Source organism: Muntiacus reevesi, chromosome 18 (genome assembly GCF_963930625.1).
Source record: "Muntiacus reevesi chromosome 18, mMunRee1.1, whole genome shotgun sequence".
Lineage (NCBI taxonomy): Eukaryota > Metazoa > Chordata > Mammalia > Artiodactyla > Cervidae > Muntiacus > Muntiacus reevesi.
The window spans coordinates 51,559,645-51,580,851 of NC_089266.1; the positions used below are offsets into that span (position 1 = coordinate 51,559,645).

The window sequence follows — 21,207 nt, forward strand, 5'->3', positions numbered from 1 at the left end:
TCTGTCATTCCCAGTATGAGAGGACAAATTCATACATTTCTGTGTATTTTCTCAGTCATTATAATGTGTGGAGCTGGGATAAGATCTTCAGGATCTTTTGGCATTATAAAAATTACTTTAAACATCTAGGGAACAGATTAACCTGGGCAATGGAGAAGTAGTTTACTTAGAGCAAAGAGTTATGCTTGTGAAGGTAGAGTTTATGGGACTTGGCAACTAATTGTAATGTGGTAAAGAGGACTTCCCAGATGGCTCAGTGTTAAAGAATCCACCCACCAACACAGGAGATGCGAGTTCGATCCCTGAATCGAGAAGATCCCCTGGAGAAGGAAATGGTAACCCACTCCGGTATTCTTGCCTAGGAAATCCCTTGGACAGAGAACCTGGCGCTCTACAGTCCATGGGGTCGCAAAAGACACAACTTAGTAACTAAACAACAACAGAAGAGTGCTCTTAAGTAGCTTAGCTTACCAGGAGAAGGGTGGAGGCAGTGACCTACTGAAATCTGCAGGAGGAGCTGTAGATAACTGTCATTCTTGGAAGAGGTGAGTGAGCGTTACAGATGAAACTCTCAATGCTGTTAACCTTATCACTTGACAAATTCAGGACGGCTTCTCATCCTCAGTGCAGTGAGTATCCTTGTCAGAGTCCCGTGGTATAAGATTCCATAGCGTTTTTACACTCTCCTGTCTGGCACTTACCACGCAGTACTGGAATGGATTTTCATTTTTTTCACAGTGGGACTGTGAGCTCTGTGAGAACAAAGGCTGGGTGTTTGTCCTGTTCACTTTTGTGTCTCCTGCCTAGACCAGTGCTTAGCATTTGAAACAAGCTCAGTAATTGTTTTTTGACTTATTAATGGAGGTTTAAATCTATTTTGTATTTTCCCATTTGGGCTTCTTACTTTTAACAATTCTTGTCAGTTTCTGGTAATAATAAGCTAATCATGTGGGTTAATACAGGGTTTCCTATTTAAGTCCAGGTAGATGTAGGGTGGGAGATGACAGCCACAAAGGTTTTATTTAGCAAAACATTTTGAGTATTTTGTGCCATAGGCTGCATGTCCTAGAATGCAAAGATCACTATGATGTAACCTCAGCCTCCTAAGTTGTTCACATTCTACGTGTCTGTCTTCCTTACTGCAATATAATGTGCTCTACAAAATTAGGTAAGAATTGATTTGAAAGGAGGGGAGCATTTGGTGGGTTTAGGTGCTTGAAGAAGGAGACATTTCTGATCTGACCTGGTAAGTTTGAGTTAGAGAGAGAGCAGAGGGAAGAGGACATGTGAAAAGCGTGAGGACAGGGCATGGCTGCAGGTCAGAGCAGCAGGACTGGGGTGCACTGAGCTACCTCGAGGCAGAGCGTAAAGCCATGGAGAGTGGAGGTGGGGTCAGATAATGCAGGGCCTGTGTGCTCTACTAATGTTTCCTCGGTGACTCTAAGCAGGAATGTAACATCTGATTTGGGTTTTAAAAACTGCTGTGATGCTTTGGTGGACAGTGGGTTGAGTGGGAGGTATGCTGTGCAGAGCTTTCATAGACTGGATCTCCTGAGCCTCAGGACAGCCCTGTCACAATATATGTTATTGTCTTCATTTTCCAAATGAATAAGTGGAGTCAGAAGTTAGAAGATTTAAAGAACATTACAGAAACTAAATGGTTGATCTGAGACCAAATCCTGGGTTTCCAAAATCTCTCCTAATAGTCCACTGTGAATGCTTTCAGCTGCAAGTAGTGAAATCATGCTAATCGTGGCTTAACTAATAGTAATAAAGGCACTTTGTTATACATATTACATCTGGAGGTTAGTGATTCCATGTGCATCAGGTATTTAAAGGCAGGACAAGGGATGGTCTCCCTGCAGTTCTCTTGCCTTTTCTGGCGTGGCGTTAAGATGACTGCCACAGTTGCAGGCATCATTTATTCACAGGAATGTGTCACTAGCAGAAAGGAAAAGATGGGATGTAAAAGACCTATTCTTGTGATGCTGGAGAGAAAAGTTATTAAGATCACAAAGTTATTAAGATCACAAAGACTGGAGGCAGACTCCTTGGTTTGAATTAAGCTCCTCTACTTTTAGCTGTATCCCCAACATAATAAAATCTCCCAGTCAGAATGGAGGCTCTCTCTCCCTTCCCCCAACTTTGGCTGAAATTCTTAGTCATGTGCCCACTCTAAATGCTCCAAGAGGAATAAGCTTAGACTAGTTGTAGGCTCATACCCTCTGGGGCCAAGCAAAGGACAGCTTTCACTGCCCTGAGCAGTGCCGACCTGCTTAACACCTAAACACAGTCTGGGTTCTGCAGGCATGGTAGAACTGGGGGAATGGCAGCGGTGTCTGCCTTTTCCCCCTCTTATGGCAGTAGATTGTTGCGGTGTGTGAGCAGGGTATGAGTTAGACTGTATATTTTATATACTAGGTATAACATATTTGACCAAGTGTTTGGCTTCTAGGTTTTGTGTGTGTGTGTGTGTGTGAATATACTAAAAGCTCATTATAGAAAATTTGAGAAAAGTGAATAAATGTGAAAAAGAAATCACAGGCAGTGTGGCAGCTTTTAAAATTTTTAGAGTTAAATGTATAATTCAGATTTGAGTAATTAAAATGTGAAGAAATAGAGAAAAACAATAGAATGGGAAAGACTACAGATCTCTTCAAGAAAATTAGAGATCCCAAGGGAAAATGTTATGTAAAGATGGGCACAGATGAAGAACAGAAATAGCAAGGACCTAACAGAAGCAGAAGAGATTAAGAGAAGGTGGCAAGAATACACAGAAGAACTATACAAAAAAGTCCTTAATGACCCAGATAAACACAATGGTGTGGTCACTGACCTAGTTTCAGACATCCTGGAATATGAAGTCAAGTGGGCCTTAGGAAGCATTACTACAGACAAAGCTAGTGGAGGTGATGGAATTCCAGCTGAGCTATTTCAGATTCTAAAAGATGATGCTGGCAAAGTGCTGCCCTCAATATGCCAGCAAATTTGGAAAACTCGGCAGAGGCCACAGGACTGGAAAAGGTCAGTTTTCATTCCAATCCCAAAGAAAGGCAATGTCAAAGAATGTTCAAACTACCATACAGTTGTGCTCATTTCACTTGCTAGCAAGGTAATGCTCAAAATTCTTCAAGGTAGGCTTCAACAATACATGAACCAAGAAGTTCCAGATGTACAGGCTGGAACCAGAGATCAAAGGCAGGGGAACCAGAGATCAAGTTACCAACAACTGTTCAATCATAGAAAAAGCAAGAGAATTCCATAAAAACATCTACTTCTGCTTCATTGAGCAGGCTAAAACCTTTCACTGTGTGGATCACAACAAACTGAAAAATTCTTCAAGAGATAGGTATACCAGGTTATCTTACCTGCCTTCTGAGAAACCTGTATGCAGGTCAAGAAGCAACAACAGTGAGAACGGGGCATGGAACAACAGACTGGTTCCAAATTGGGAAAGAGTGTCAAGGCTGTATATTGTCACCCTGCTTATTTAACTTATGTGCAGAGTACCTCATGCACGTTGCCAGACTGGATGACTCACAAGCTGGAATCAAGATTGCTGGGAGAAATATCAGTAACTATGGATATGCAGATGATCCCACTCTAATGGCAGAAAGTGAAGAGGAACTAAAGAGCCTCTTGATGAGGATGATAGAAGAGAGTGAAAAAGCTGGCTTAAAACTAAAGATTAAAAAAACTTAAGATCGTGGCATCCGATTCCATCCCTTCATGGCAAATAGATGGGCAAAAAGTGGTAACAGATTTTATTTTCTTGGGCGTCAGAATCAGTACAGGTGACTGCAGCCATGAAATTATAAGACGCTGCTTGGAAGTAAAGCTTTGCCAAATCTAGACAGCGTGTTTAGAAAGCAAAGACATCACTTTGCCAGCAAAGATATGTGTAGTCAAAGCTATGGTTTTTCTAGTAGTCATATACGGATGTGAGAGTGGGACCATCAAGAAGGCTGAGCACTGAAGAATTGATGCTTTTGAACTGTGGTGTGGGAGAAGACTCTTGAGAGTTCCTTGGACTACGAGGAGATCCAACCAGTCAATCCTACAGGAAATCAACCCTTAAATATTCATTGGAAGGACTGATGCTGAAGCTGAAGCTCCAATACTTTGGCACCTAATTGGAAGACCTGACTCATTGGAAAAGATCCTGATACTGGGAAAGCTTGAAGGCGGGAGGGGAAGGGGACAACAGGATGAGATGGTTGAATGGCATCACCAACTCAATGGACATGAGTTTGAGTAAACTCTGGGAGTTGGTGATGGCCAGGGAGGCCTGGCGTACTGCAGTCCATGGGGTCACAAAGAGCCGGACAAGACTGAATGACTGAACAACAACTAAATGTGACCCAGATTTTAACTTTGTAGGTGTGAATAGAGTTAGGATACTTATATCTGTTTTCATTAATTGAATTTAATGCATGCTTTTATTGTTGGTACCACCTAAAGAGCTTTAGGTTACTTGCACCTCAAATTTGCCTATATTCACAGTACAGAATGGTTTCATGAATGTTGAGGTCTATGTTAACATGACTTGTTACTTTCTCTCTGCAGCATCGTATTCTCGAAAAGATAAAGACCAACGGAAGCAGCAGGCAATGTGGCGAGTTCCCTCTGATTTAAAGATGCTAAAAAGACTCAAAACTCAAATGGCTGAAGTTCGATGTATGAAAACTGATGTAAAGAACACACTTTCAGAAATAAAAAGCAACAATGCTGCTTCTGGAGACATGCCTACAAGCCTCCTTTCTGCTGACCAGGCAGCTCTGGCCGCATGTGGGACCGAAAACTCCAGCAGATTACAGGAATTGGGAATGGAGCTCTTGGCAAAGTCATCAGTTGCCAGTTGTTACATACGAAACTGTAAGTGAAAAAGATCCTCTTAGTTTTATTTCTCCATGTATCTTTTGGGAAACTCGAGGAGAGGATATTTTCAGAATCAGTTCAGTTCAGTTCAGTAGCTCAGTCGTGTCCGACTCTTTGCGACGCCATGAATCGCAGCACGCCACGCCACCCTGTCCATCACCAACTCCCGGAGTTTACTCAAACCCATGTCCATTGAGTCGGTGATGCCATCCAACCATCTCATCCTCTGTCGTTCCCTTCTCCTGCCCCCAATCCCTCCCAGCATCAGGGTCTTTTCCAATGAGTCAACTCTTTGCATGCAGTGGCCAAAGTACAGAATAATAATATTTAAATATCTCCCTCAGTGTTAATTAGGACTACAAATACATAGTTTTTTCTCCCATCCAAAACTGACTTTGTATATTTTCTGCTATACAACAGAGTTAACATTTCTTGATTGCTTATTCTTTCCTGGCAACAAATAAGACAGAATCTTTACTCTCATGAATCCTGCATTCATTGCTCGTGTGATAGGAATTGGACATTAAAATGTGTAGACAGGTAAAGATTATTTCAGTAGATAAAAAGTCTTTTGAAGTCCACAGCAGAGGAGTGGGGTGGGCAGAGTGAGGAGTGAGCTGTTTTAGTCAGGGTTGTCAGAAAGTCCCTCAGGAGGCGAGCGTTGAACTGACATCTGAAGGTTGAGGAGTGGGAGCCTTGTGGAGGTCTGGGGGAAGCATTCTTCACAGTAAACAGAACAGAAAATGCAAAGTCACGTATACAGGATTCACTCTACATGTCTGAAGGCTGAAGGAAGACCAGTTTGGCTGAGCGTGGTGAAGTGAGGAGAAGCGAGAGCAACAGGAGGTACGTCAGAGAGAGAGGATCTAGATCAGGCACGGGCTCAGTCGCTCAGTTGTGTCTTGACACTTTCGCGACCCCGTGGACTGTAGCCCGCCAGGCTCCTCTGTGGGATTTCCCAGGCAAGAATACTGGAGTGGGTTGCTGTTTCCTTCTCTATTAGATCACATAGGGTCTTATAAGACCTCAGTAAGCAGTTTGAGTTTTATTCTGATTTTGGCGGGAAGTCTCTAGACAATAAAAATCAGAGGGGTGTTTATGATCTGATATACTTGTAAAACAAAGATTGCTTTGTTGTGTGGAGAAGGGTCTGAAAAGGATTGAGAGTGAAAGTTATGAGGCCAGTTCACAGCCTATAACAATAGCTTGTATGAGACACTGACTTATTCCGGGGTTTCTGCACTGGACTTGCTCAGAGTCTAGCAGCCTTTCTTTACTGAGGTTCCAGTCTCCCAAGGATGATATATAACTAGTAGCACTCTAGATACACAGGAGAGAAGTTCATCTGTTACATACAGTGGATATTTTAAACCATGAGGGCTCAATTCTTTGCCACAAACCTGATAAGAAAGGGTTTAGGAAAAGAGAAAAACTAAGAATGATGTTTAACTGTTTGGTCTAAGCAACTTAGTGATTGCTGGTATCATTAATTGAGATGCAAGTTAAATAGGAAGAAGCAGGTGTGGGGATGGTGGGACATAGGGGCATTATGTCAGGAATTTTTTAAAAAACAAGTTTGGTTTGAGATGTCTGCTAGATCTAGTTAAATATCTCATAGGCAGTTGAATGCTTTCGTAAATCTGAAGCATATGAGGGTAAAGCTGGATATAAGCAGTTGGGAGTCAGCAGTGTCAGATGTTGTTTAAAACCAAGGATCAAGTATGAAGGGAAAAGAGAAGTTTTGGTTCTGGGCACTTAAACATTTAAAGGCCTGTTAGGGAATCTAGCTAAGGAAGATGAAAAGAGCAGTCATTAAGGTAGAGAACAACGGAAGAAATGAAATCTCAAAAAAAAAATTTTTTTTTAATGCATCTCGAAAAAGGTGGACTGGTTGTCTGTCATTGAGAGGCATCAAGATGAAGGGTGGATGGGCCTTTTTGGAACCATTCCCGTGGAGGGGTAGAACAGAAGCAAATGAGGTGGGAAACCAGAGCATGACTGCTCGACTCCTTCGAGAAGCGTCACAATAAATTGGGTGGTTCCTGGAGGGGTGGTGGAATCAGGCAGGAGTTTGACATCTGTGTCTTGTTTTCCTTTTCTTAAACATATCTACTTTTTTTAACCTGGTTTTTTTTGGTGGTAAAGTATATACATTAATAACATAAAGTTTACTATCAACTTTTTTTTTTGAGAAAAAAAAAAGAGTCCTTTATTTTTATCATTTTTCTCTCCTTTTTTCTTCTAGTTTTATTGAGATGTAATTAATCTACAGAACTGTATAAATTTAAGATGTATAGAATAATGATTTGGCTTACATACATCAAGAAGTGATTACCACGATGAGTTTAGTGAACATCCATCCTCTCATATATACAAAATTTAAAAAATGTTTTTTTCTTGTGAGAATACTTTTAGGATTTATTCTGTTGACAGTTTTTTTTTTCTTTTTTTTTTTCATTTATTTTTATTAGTTGGAGGCTAATTACTTTACAATATTGTAGTGGTTTTTGCCATACATTGACATGAATCAGCCATGGATTTACATGTATTCCCCATCCCGATCCCCCCTCCCACCTCCCTCTCCACCCGATTCCTCTGGGTCTTCCCAGTGCACGAGGCCCGAGCACTTGTCTCATGCATCCAACCTGGGCTGGTGATCTGTTTCACTATAGATAATAAACATGCTGTTCTCGCGAAACATCCCACCCTCACCTTCTCCCACAGAGTCCAAAAGTCTGTTCTGTATATCTGTGTCTCTTTTTCTGTTTTGCATATAGGGTTATCGTTACCATCTTTCTAAATTCCATATATATGTGTTAGTATACTGTAATGTTCTTTATCTTTCTGGCTTACTTCACTCTGTATAATGGGCTCCAATTTCATCCATCTCATTAGAACTGATTCAAATGAATTCTTTTTAACGGCTGAGTAGTATTCCATGGTGTATATGTACCACAGCTTCCTTATCCATTCGTCTGCTGATGGGCATCTAGGTTGCTTCCATGTCCTGGCTATAATAAACAGTGCTGCGATGAACATTGGGGTGCACGTGTCTCTTTCAGATCTGGTTTCCTTGGTGTGTATGCCCAGGAGTGGTATTGCTGGGTCATATGGCAGTTCTATTTCCAGTTTTTTAAGGAATCTCCACACTGTTCTCCATACTGGCTGTACTAGTTTGCATTCCCACCAACAGTGTAAGAGGGTTCCCTTTTCTCCACACCCTCTCCAGCATTTATTGCTTGTAGACTTTTGGATAGCAACCATCCTGACTGGCATGTAATGGTACCTCATTGTGGTTTTGATTTGCATTTCTCTGATAATGAGTGATGTGAAGCATCTTTTCATGTGTTTGTTAGCCATCTGTATGTCTTCTTTGGAGAAATGTCTGTTTAGTTCTTTGGCCCATTTTTTGATTGGGTCATTTATTTTTCTGGAATTGAGCTTCAGGAGTTGCTTGTATATTTTTGAGATTAATCCTTTGTCTGTTGCTTCATTTGCTATTATTTTCTCCCAATCTGAGGGCTGTCTTTTCACCTTGCTTATAGTTTCCTTTGTTGTGCAAAAGCTTTTAAGTTTCATTAGGTCCCATTTGTTTATTTTTGCTTTTATTTCCAATATTCTGGGAGGTGGGTCATTGAGGATCCTGCTGTGATTCATGTTGGAGAGTGTTTTGCCTATGTTTTCCTCCAGGAGTTTTATAGTTTCTGTTCTTACATTTAGATCTTTAATCCATTTTGAGTTTATTTTTGTGTATAGTGTTAGAAAGTGTTCTAGTTTCATTCTTTTACAAGTGGTTGACCAGTTTTCCCAGCACCACTTGTTAAAGAGGTTGTCTTTTTTCCATTGTATATTCTTGCCTCCTTTGTCGAAGATACGGTGTCCATAGGTATGTGGATTTATCTCTGGGCTTTCTATTCTGTTCCATTGATCTATATTTCTGTCTTTGTGCCAGTACCATACGGTCTTGATGACTGTGGCTTTGTAGTAGAGCCTGAAGTCAGGCAGGTTGATTCCTCCAGTTCCATTCTTCTTTCTCAAGATTACTTTGGCTATTCAAGGTTTTTTGTATTTCCATACAAATTGTGAGATTATTTGTTCTAGTTCTGTGAAAAATACCGTTGGTAGCTTGATAGGGATTGCATTGAATCTATAGATTGCTTTGGGTAGAATAGCCATTTTGACAATATTGATTCTTCCAATCCATGAACACGGTATGTTTCTCCATCTGTTTGTGTTGACAGTTTTTATATACGTATCTTAATTATTTTTAGCTGTATAATTCAGTGGCATTAAATACATTTATGCTGTTGTGCGACTATAACCAGCATTCATCTAAACTTTTTCATCATCCCAAACTGAAATTTTATATACTTTCAGTAGTAACTTGGTGTTCCTGGTTTCTTGGAACTCTCTGGTAGCTGGTAACTCTGGTAACTCTCTGGTTACTCTCTGGTAACCACTATTATACTTTGTTGCTATAAACTTGATTATTCTAGATATCTCATATAAGTGGAATCATACAGTATTTTGTCTTTTTGTGTCTGACTTATTTCACTTCAGCATAATTTCTTCAGTCTTCATATTGTAGCAAGTGTCAGAATTTCATTTCTTTTTAAGGCTGAGTAATGCTGCCTTTTAGGTATTTATATACTATAGCATGTTTATCCATTCATCTCTTGATGGACATTTGGATTTTTTCCACTTTTTGGCTATTATGACTAATGCAGATATGAACATGTATGTGCAGCATCTGTTCCGATATCTGCTTTCATTTTTTTGGAGGGTATATACCTAGAGTGTGATTGCTGATTCATATGATAATTCTGTGTTTAATTAAAAAACAAATTATTTTAATCATGATAAATTTTGCCATATTTTATTAAACAAAATTTACTATCTTAACCTTTTTAAGTGTGGTTATCAATGGCATTGAATATTACATTCACATTGTTGTGCTACCAATGCCAACAGCCACCCACAGAACTTTCTTTTTTATCTTGTGAAACTGTCTCCATACCTATTAAATGATTGCTGTCTCTTCTTTCTCTCTTGATCCCGTGGCAGCCACCATTTTGCTTTCCGTCTATGAGTTTGATTACTATGCGTACCTCGTATAAGTGGAAACTTATTTTATGTGTGGTTGGCTTATTTCACTTAGTATGAGCTTCTCGAGGTTCATCCATGTTCTAGTGTATGTCAACATTTTCTTCTCTTTTATGAATGCATAATATTCCAGTGTGCATTCATTTTGATGGATACTTGTGTTAACCATGTATGTGAGGGTTTACTTCTGAGCTTTCCATACATGCGTTTATTAAAATGAGATATATTAATGCTGGATACTGGTGGCAGTAATGTAGTGGAGATGAATAGGACGGGGTAATTGCCAAATACATAGAATTCTTTTGAATAGAGGTGATAATTTAGTAGAAAAATGAGTAAAGGTTATGATTAAGTTATTAAGGTAAGAATAAATACCACAGGACAATGAATGTATTAAAATATATTCAACCTTATCTAGTTGTCAAGGAAATGACAATTTTAAACCAAAAGAAGTAAAGCTTTTTGGATGGACTTTTGCAAAAAACTCTTGTTATATATTTCTTCAGATACTTCCTTTCTTGTCAGTTGTTTTTGTTTTCTGCTAAACATTAAGTTTTAAATTTTTTATTTTCAACGTCTATTAATAGTATTCATTCTTTGAGGGTTTAATGTTTTTATTTGGAAGGCCTTTTCAGCTCTAAAATAATGCTTAACTTCCTTGGTTCTGTTTTTATTTTTTAACTTTTTTACATTTAGCTCATTATTTCATATGTAGCTTGTTTTCCATGACAGTGTGTAAATTCAGTGATCACCATGCCCAACCCACCCACGAAAATGAAACATGTTTTTTGAAGAGTCTTTTAAACAAAATGAAATTCATTTTTTTTTTATATTATAGACCAAATTCTCATACTTAACATAGTTCTGTTTTTAAATTCGTTCATGCAGTTGGACCAGGTGAAATTGCCAGTGGGACACTGTTTAAAGCATACAGAACAGCACTTTGGAATGTTAGGCTAATGTGTGTTCTGTTGTCTACCAGATCCACATTCCTTTATGTTAACCATTATAGTTTTATAGTTTATCATACTGTGATAGGTTTGCCTTCATTTTGTTTTCCAAATGTCTTTGATGGTTCTTATATGTTTACTTTTCCAGAAAAACATTTTGACTGGAATTATGTTACATTTAATGCATTAATTAACATTTAATTTGAGGAATTGACATCTTTTAGGTATTAAAGCATTCAAATTGAGTAATGTGGTGTTTCCATTTATTCAAGTCATCCCTGGTGGCTCAGATGGTAAAGCGTCCACCTGCAGTACAGGAGACCTGGGTTTGATCCATGGGTCGGGAAGATCCCCTAGAGAAAGGAATGGCTACCCACTCCAGTATTCTTCCCTGGAGAATTCCATTTTTCAGAGGAACCTGGTGGGTTACAGTCCATGGGGTAACAGAGTCAGACACAACTGAGCGACTAACAGTAATTTTCTGTTATAGTCATATTTCTTCAGAGTTTTAGTTTTCTTCATATAAGTTATGTATATGTCTTGTTAATGTTAATTTCTAGATATATTATAATTTAGGTTTCTATTGTGATAGGATCTCTTTTTCCTTCTATAATATTTTCTAATTGTTGGTTATTGATGTATATATAGAAAGACTGTTGGTTTTATATGTTTATTTTGCGTTTAGCCCACTTAGTTTTTTTAAGTCTAAGTTTTTTAGTCAATTATATTGAATTTCCTAAGTATATAGTCATATCATCAGCAAAAGTCATAGCTTATCCACTCCTTTCCTGCTTATTTACTTTTCATATTGTATTGTCTAGGCTGGGACCTTGGAATGATGTTAACTTATAGCAGTTAGAGAATTTTGTAATGTTTTAAACTCTTATTTAGGAATTCCTTAGTTTTTATCTCATTAAGTTCAAATTTTGCTATATGTTTCAAAAGGTAGTTTTTATAGAGTTGAAAAAGATACTCTTTTCCTAACTGCAATAATGGTTAACATTTACAAAGTATTTATTATTACAGATACTATTCTAAGCCTTCAAGCCACTACACCTTCCTGAGGGAACTCAGAATGGGAGAGTCTTAAAGGAACTGTGGATGGGAAAGAGCAGGATACTGGCCCTAGATTGCTGAGTGAAGTGAAAGTGAAAGTTGCTCAGCTGTGTCTGACTCTTTGCGACCCCATGAACTATACAGTCCATGGAATTCTCCAGGCCAGAATACTGGAGTGGGTAGCGTATCCCTTCTCCAGTGGATCTTCCTGACACAGGAATTGAACCAGAGTCTCCTGTATTGCAGGTGGATTCTTTACCAACTGAGCTACCAGGAAGCCCTTAGATTTCTGAAGTGCATATTAAAGGGATGATTTCAGTGAGCTCAGACTCTCGCATCTTCCCATGTGTCGAAAAGTGCTGAATTCATTAACTTGTGATATCTGGTGTTTTTTTTAATTAACTGTCATCTTTTGATGTTCCAGTTACACAAAAACCCTTATATTTTTCCTCCCTTGACTCTTCAGAGTAGTCCCTCAGAAGTCCTCAGAAACTCTGCCAAATAAAACATAATTCTCAACTTTTTAAGGTTGTACATTTTTTTTCAGTCAACACTACTTACTAAAAGTTTTTCTAAGTCAAGAAGTTGTATAGAATGATATCAAATGCTTGTTTGTCATCTGTCAAAATAGTCATATTTTGCCCTTTTACTTTATGAACACAGAAAATTACGTTCTAGAATGAGTCTTTCTACTTGGTTGTGGTTTGTAATTTTTTAGTATACGGTTGACTCTGAGCAACAGGGGTTTGCACTATATGGTCCTCCTATCCACAGATTGTTTTCAGTAAATCCACAGTTGGTTGAGTCTTTGGATGCTGAATTACTGATAAGGAGGACTGATTATAAAGTTATCCCCTTGTTCTTTGCACATGTGGGATCTTAGTTCTTCTTCAACCAGGGATCAAACCTGTGCTCCCTGCAGTGGAAATGTGGAGTCTTAACCACTGAACCACCAGGAAGTCCCAGCTAATTCTTAGGATTCTTGAATATGTAGTAAATAAGTAAAATTGAGCTATAGCTTCATTATTCTATCATTAACATGTTTTAGTTGTGTTTTTATGTCAATCTCATAGAAAAGATTCAGAAGCCTTTGTTCTTTTCTATGCTGAGAAATTATTTTAACATGACATCTGTTTGTTAAAAGTGTAATGAAATTCATCTATAGAACTATTGAGTAATTCTTTTGGGAATAAAACTTTTAACAGTCTTTTTCATTTCTGTGTGTTTACTGGTGTCCTCATATTTCTTTTGCTTCTTATATCAATTTTCATAATTTCCCTAGCAAATTCATTTTATTAGATAAATGTACTGGGATAAAGTCACTCTCTTCCTTTAAATTTTAAAAACTCCTTCTGCATGTGGAATGTTAACTTTGTTATATCATTGCTAATTTGTGTTTTCTTATTTTTTCCCTTGACTTGATGTGCTAGAAGCTTGTCCATTTTATTCATCTCTTCAGAGACCTACTTCTTAGATTTATTTCATCTTCTTCTTGTTCAGTCACTCAGTCGTGTCTGAGTCTTTGTGACCCCATGGACTGTAGAACGCCAGGCTTCCCTGTCCTTCACCATCTCCTGAAGCTTGGTCAAACTCATCCATCGAGTCGGTGACACCATCCAGCCATCTCATCCTCTCTCATCCCTTTCTCCTGCCTCTAATCTTTCCCAGCATCAGGGTCTTTTCAGATGAGTCAGTTCTTTGCATCAGATGGCCAAAGTATTGGAGCTTCACCTTTAGCATCAGTTCTTCCAATGAATATTCAGAATTGATATCCTTTAGGATGGACTGGTTGGATCTCCTTGCAGTCTGAGGGACTCTCAAGAGTCTCCTCCAATACCACAGTTCAAAAGCATCAATTTTTCGGCACTCAGCCTTCTTTATTATCCAACTCTCACATCCATACATGACTACTGGAAAAACCTCTTTGCTGTGACTATACGGACTTTATTCGGCAAAGTAATGGCTCTGCTTTTTAATATGCTGTCTAGGTTGATCATAACTTTTCTTCCAAGAAGCAAGCTTCTTTTAATTTCATGGCTTCAGTCACCATCTGCAGGCATTTTGGAGTCCAGGAAGATAAAGTCTGTCACTGTTTCCGTTGTTTCCCCATCTACTTGCCAGGAAGTGATGAGACCGGATGCCATGATCTTAGTGTTCTGAATGTTGAGTTTTAAGCCAACTTTTTCAGTCTCCTCTTTGACTTTCATCAAGAGGCTCTTTAGTTCCTCTTTGCTTTCTACCATGAGAGTGGTGTCTTTTTATTATGTTAATTTCTGCCTTCACTTCTGTTAATGCATCTCTTCATTTTCTTTTCTTAACCGATAGTTCATGTTTACTTTGCAGTGAAGAAATTGGTCATAATTTTTTCTCACAGCATCTCCCCCCCCAAATGTACAATTCATCAGTTTTTATTATATTTACAGTTTTGTGACATTCACCATTATCCAAGTCTAGGACATTTTCATCATTCCCCTTATTATTGAACTTAGGTTTGGCTGCTCACTGCTTAAAAGCCAATAATTTGAGAGGCAAGTGTCAGTAGAAAGAAAAGATGGCTTTAACCAGAAAAGCCAGCAGTTTGAGGAGTTGGTGGACTTGTGTCCAAAGACCAAGTTCAAGGTGTGTGCTCAGCTGTGACAGTTTTTTTTAAGGGAAAAATACGGGTGTTGGGAGGAGAATCTCAGCATATTGAGGCAGAAGCTTGGGTTCTGCATCATTCTCACAGCATGCAGATTGGCTGCCTCTCCCTTCAGATTTATCAATATCTTGCCCAAGTGATCGAGGATTGCTTGGGGGCGCCATTGAAAGTAGCTTGATTTAGTCGCTCAGTCAACTCTTTGCTACCCCATGGACTGTAGCCCGCCAGGCTCCTCTGTCCATGGGGATTCTCCAGGCAGGAATACTGCCCTTGCCGTCCTCCAGGGATTGGAAGTAGAGAGCTAGTCAGTTTTTTCAACTGCTTAATTCTTCATTCTTCTTTTTACCTAGGAAAAGAATCAGCAAGACAAGGTATGCATTCAAGAGAGGAAAAGTCAGAAGTTGGATTAAATTGCCTCATGATCTCATTCCTATAATTAGGTTCTTTTAAAGTTAGAGGTTATGGTGATGGTTTAGTTGCTAAGTCGTGTCTGACTCTTGCAATACCATGGACTGCAGCCCACCAGACTCCTCTGTCCATGGGATTCTCCAGGCAACAATACTGAAGTGGGTTGCCATTTCCTTCTCCAGGGGATCTTCCTGACCCAGGGATCAAACCCAGGTCTCCTGCACTGCAGGCAGATTCTTTACCAGCTGAGCTGCCAGGGAAGCCAACTTCCTGGTATAAATGGACTTCCCTGATGGCTCAGACGGTAAAGCATCTGCCTGCAATGTGGGAGACCCGGGTTTGATCCCTAGGTTGGGAAGTTCCTCTGGAGAAGGAAACGGCATCCCACTCCAGTATTCTTGCCTGGAAAATCCCATGGAAGGAGGAGCCTGGTAGGCTACAGTCAAAGGGGTCGAAAAGAGTCAGACACAACTGAGCGACTTTACTTCACTTTTCAAAGTTAGAGGATAATAGATAGACAAGAAAGGGGCAAGGAGCTCCATTTACTCTCCCCATAAACTCCATACCCAGGAGCCCTTACTTCCTATCTTCCCCTTCCCCTTATACCCTGGTAATTGCTTATCTATTTTGTCTGTATGGATTTGCTTCTTCTGGACTTTTCATATAAATGGAGTCACACTACACGAAGCTTTTTGTATCTGACTTCTCTAACTTAGCATGTTTCCAAGGACATTCATGTTGTAACATGTCTTTTTTCATTTTGTTTTAAGGCTGAGTGATACTTCATTGTTTGTGGGTACCACTTTTTGTTTGATCTACTTATCAGTTGATGAGGACTTCGATTTTTTATTTCTACTTTTTTGGCTGTAATGAATTATGATGCTGTGACCATTCATGTATGATTTTTTGTGTGGACATATGTTTTTATTCACCTTAAGTATATGCTTTGGAGTGGAATTGCTGGATTATATGAGAACTAAGTTTAATTTTTTGAGGCAGGGCCTTACTATTTTGCGGGCTTTTCCAATGGCTCAGTGGTAAAGAATCCGCCTGCAACACAGGAGACTCGGGTTTGATTCCTGGGTTGGGAAGATCCCCTGGAGGAAGAAATGGCAGCCCACTCCAGTATTCTTGCCTGGGAAATCCCATGGACAGAGGAGCCTGGTGGGCTGCAGTCCATGGGGTCACACGTAGTTGGATATGACTGAGCGCAGCACAGCAGGAGCATGCTGTTTTCATAGCAGCTGCACCATTTTACCTTCTCAGCAGTGTATACGGATTCCAGTTTCACTGTATTATTATCAGCACTTGTTTTTGTCCACCTTTTTTCCCTTTGTCCAGCTTAAATTATCTTGGCTTCCTTGCCAAAAATTAATTGACCATAAATATTAGGTTTTCTTTCTGAACTCTTGAATTCTGTTTCATTGATCTGTTTTTTTTTTTTCCTTTTCTTTACCACAGTCTTGAATACTGTAGTTTTACAGCAGAGTTGTGAAATCGTATAAGTGAGTCCTCAGTTCAAGATTGCTTTGAAGTATTCTGGATCTTTTTCATTTTTCTATGAGTTTTAGGATCAGCTTGTCAATATCTGCAACATCAACCACGAAAAGACAGCTGAAATTTTTATAGGGATTGTGTTGAATCTATATTGTAGATCAAGTTTGGGAATAATGCTATGTTAGCAGTATTGAGTCTTCCAGTTAATGAACACAGTATTTTCCCTCATTTCTTTATTTTTTTTCAACAATGTGTGATAGTTTTCCACGTTCGGGTCTTACATTTCTTTGTTAAAATTTTCCCTAAGTATTTTATTCTATTTGATGCTGTTGTTAATGGAATTGTTTTCTTAATTTCGTTTTCAGATTATTCTTTACTGCTATATAAAAAGTCAGTTGGTTATTGATCTTATATCCTGCTACCTTATTGAACCTGTTCATTACCTTTTAATGCATCTCTTCTGCTTTCTTATGTTTCTTTTTTTTTTTTTCTTATTTTTCCATCTTCTTGAGTCTATGCATGTTAGGTCCTTTAGTTTCAGGTTGTTTTCTTTTAATTCATTTTAAGGCTATACATTTTCCTCTAATTACTGTTTTAGCCACAGACATCTTAACGTATTATAATGTGGTTTGTTTCTAATTCAGCATTGATTTATTTTTAACCCAATAATGTTTGTTTCCAAGTGTTTTGATGGTTATTGTTTTGTTCTTGGTACTTGGTTTAATTGAATTGAGATTGGAGTTAGTTTGGAATTTAAACTGATATGATTTTTCTTTTGGAGTTCACTGATAATTTTCTACTTTTGTAAGAACACAAGCAATGAAATAGGAATGTTTTTGGCATAAAACCCCAAATAAACCAATTGGGACCAGAGTGTTCTGTTTATCTTTGAACACAGTAGATGGGAATTCCTTCCATGTATGGTAAGATAAAACCTTTCTCTGGTTGCCTAGGTAGTAAGTTTTGTGCCATTTTGTCATAATCAGAAATGTTTTAAAATGTCTTTGCAGCCACAAATAAGAAGAGTCATTCGCCCAAGCCTGCTCGGTCAAGTATAGCAGGTAGTCTGTCTCTTCGAAGAGCAGTAGACTCTGGGGAAAATAGCCGTTCCAAGGGAGACTGCCAAACTCTGTCTGAAGGTAAGTTTGGAGAGTTCAAAATGTAACTTTGGTAGATAGATGTCTGTTGAAACTGATCTTATGGTATAGCTGCATGACTCAGGTGCCTTTAAAAGGCACCAAAAATGCTGAAACTCAGGTTGAAAATTCCTTGACCACATAACAGAACAGACCCATCAGTAAGAAAGTGCAGCCATCAGACTTCATATTCTGGACACCTGAGTTTTAAATACCTGACATCAAGAAGACTGGGGTATATTTAAGAATTGTTCTTGAGTTTTCCTGCAGTTTAAAAATTTATGTATAATGAGATCTCCTGAGTGAAGACTGCAGGGTGGGACACCAGGGTTCGATCTCTGGGTCGGGAAGATTCCCTGGAGAAGGAAATGGTAACCCTCTCCAGTACTCTTGCCTGGAGAATTCATGGACAAAGGAGCCTGGTGGGCTATGATCAGTGGGGTCGCAAAGAGTCGCACACAATTTAGCGACTAACATACCGTAAGTGGAAACTAGAGAGAGAACCTTTTTTTGTTTGCCTTCCTTCTGAATATACCCTTCCTTTTTTGTAGTCTCCCCAGGAAGCTCTCAGTCTGGGAGCAGGCACAGTTCTCCCCGAGCCTTGACCCATGTCAGTATCAGTGACATTCTGACGAAATCTGAAGATCGGCAGTGTCAAGCTTTGGATTCAGATGCTGTTTTGGTTGCAGTTTTTAATGGCGTACCTGTTGTTGAAAAAAGAAGAAAAATGGTCACCTTGGGGTAAATGAAGTTCTTTTGTTCATATGGTAGAATAATAGCTAATAGCTTTGGTTGGCAGTTTTAAATCTACAATGTAATAAAGTAAATTTCTATTATGTTAATTTTTTAGCAGATTATTTATTTATTGTATTAAAAAGAAACTTTTAAAGTATCAGAGATCTTCCTTTTTTCTTAAACTGAATGAGATAGTAGCAGAAGCTCAGTTTGAGTAAGTTAGAACTCCTTTTCACTGAAGTTAGGATAACAATGTTGTATGACCTTGTGTGACCTCTTTATTGTGAGGTTCTTTGTCACCTTTTTTCCCCCATCTGTCCCATGCTTTTCACACACATTTGTGCTGAACTTTATTGTGGCTTTACATGAATTTGGGTGGAACAGAGACCTTCTAACAATTTAATTTTACCACTGCTTTTCTGCTTTCATCTTACCGTTTTTTCTTTTATGAAAGTGTCCTCAAAATACATAGTTGGAATTTCCCGAAAAGGTATATATACATGGTCATTAGTAGTACCTTTATTTCTCTCCCAGGAAACATGAACTCAAATCCCAGTCATGTCAGTTAAACTTCCATCTGCCTGAGAGAGTGAATGTGGAGTGTATTGTCTGTTAATGTGCAGATGAGCCTTTAGTGTCCATCTGCTCATCTATTTTATGGCTATTAAGTATCATTTCTAATTTTAAACAATGGAATAGTTTTACCTTGGAGACTTTGAAAAGAACTTTGAATTAAATTTAGAGAAAGATTAATATCCCTTAAGTTTACTTTGTTTCATAGAGTTTTTAGATCTGAATAATAACCAAATCTAAAAGGACAGCTGGTGGCTTTATTTTCTGCTTTAGCTCAGGTTTAAGCAAGGAAAACATGTGATAATCACTGGAGATTGTCTTGTCCTTCCCACTTCCTAGTCTGGTTTTATACAGGTTCCTTTTAAAATGAAAGCTGTAACTAGCTTTTCTATTTTGTTACAGAGGTTTATATCTGCCTTTAGTCATAAAGATTAAATGTCTATGAATGTATAGTTTTTGTAGACTGTAAAATCCTTTATAATTGTGTAAAGATCATAGCTGTAACCCTCATTTTATGGTTAATTATACTGCCAGCCTGGCTCATGTGATGTTTTCCATCTTGTGTCTTTTTTTCCCTGCCTGATTTAAGGTAACATAAGCAAAAATTTTAAATACTAATAATAAATGGTTCAAAATGGAAGTTAAAAAAAGAATATTAAGTTTTCCCATCTGCTTTGTTTTCCAACCCCCTGCCCACACACATTCCTGCTGTTTTTAATTTTTTATGTATGCTGTGTCTTCTCAGTTTTCATGCATATTTAAATAACTGCAACCATATAGTTTTTTTCTAATAAAAATGGTACACCTTATTTTCTCATTCAGTATACCTTAAAAGTCTTTTCATATAGGTGAGGACACGTTGTTATTGTTATTATTTTTTTTTCTTGGTAACAATATTTTTTATTATTTTATCTACACAGTACTTTACTGTTTAACAGAATACTGAAAATATAGTCCAACATCCCAGTTTTAAGTGCAATAATCAGAACCACCATTGTATTTAGGAAGTGAGAGTGAAAGTGAAAAGTTGCTCAATCATGTCTGACTCTTTGCGACCCCATGGACTGTAGCCCATCAGGCTCCTCCATCCATGGAATTTTCTAGGCAAGAGTACTGGAGTGGGTTGCCATTTCCTTCTCCATATTTTAGTTATTTTTAAATGAAGGATCATTGCTTTACGGTATTGTGTTAGTTTCTACCACACATCAATATGAATCAGCCACAGGTTCACCCATGTCCCCTCCCACTTGACTATCCCTCCCACCTCCCTCCCCATCCCATCCATCTAGGTTGTTACTGAGCCACAGTGTGAGTTCCCTGAGTCATGCAGCAAATTCCCGTCTTTTATGTATGGTAATGTTCGTTCCCATGTTCCTCTCTCCATTATCCCACCTTTTTCCTCCTCCCCCACCAGCCACGTCCATAAGTCTGTTCTCTATGTCTGTGCTGGTAAGGACGTATTATTTAGGACTTCCATTTCTGTTTTTAAATTGGAATTCTTGAGATAATTGTAGATTCACATGCAATTATAAGAAAGGATAGAGAGAGCCTGTGTACCTTACATAGTTTCCCCTAATGATAACATTTTGCAAAATGCTGACATTTTGTCACAGCCAGGATATTGACATTGATGCAAGCTGCCACTTTATAACCTTTCATTGTAAGTGAATCTTTTAAAAGTAAAACTTGAAATTTAGTATTAAACTCTGGTGTTCCATACACTATTAGTTTGCTCAGAAGGAAGGAAATCTAGATTATCATATCACTGACTAGTTATACAAAAATATAAGGTCATTTTCTCCCTCTTTGAGGACTAATGCTAAAGGAAGTCATCTGGAAGGAATGCAAATGACTGATGTGGAAAATAACTCAGAAACTGGGGAGTTACAGCCTGTTCTACCTGAAGGAGCTTCAGCTGCCCCAGAGGACGGTAAGGCATGAGAAATTCGTAACTGGCGGGAAGCGGAATAATCACCTCTTTTTGGTAGTGGTGAGGAGTAGTTGGTTTAATAAAACAGTTACTGAGACGTTACCTACTATTTGACATACTTCATCTGAAAATAGCATTCATTGTGCCACTGAGTTTGATTCAGTAGGACATGAATTACAGGGGAAGGCAAAATAGTTGACTACGTAAAAGGATATATCTTACTAGAAGGGGCAGTTTCGAGGGGAATATCTGCAGGTACTTCATTTGCTCATTCATTAAATGTGTTATGCTACCTACCTGAGG

At 38.6% G+C, this 21,207-nt stretch overlaps 1 protein-coding gene across 2 annotated transcripts in view; it reads left to right on the forward strand.

Moving 5' to 3' along the window:
• TRIM37 (tripartite motif containing 37) overlaps positions 1-21,207 on the forward strand; it is a 127,969-nt gene that overhangs the window by 92,994 nt on the left and 13,768 nt on the right. For both annotated transcript variants that reach the window (XM_065910108.1, XM_065910109.1), the window contains exons 19-22: positions 4,567-4,875; positions 17,541-17,669; positions 18,218-18,407; positions 20,786-20,904. In XM_065910108.1, coding sequence (XP_065766180.1) covers positions 4,567-4,875; positions 17,541-17,669; positions 18,218-18,407; positions 20,786-20,904 — 747 coding nt within the window. The remainder of the gene's footprint in view (positions 1-4,566; positions 4,876-17,540; positions 17,670-18,217; positions 18,408-20,785; positions 20,905-21,207) is intronic.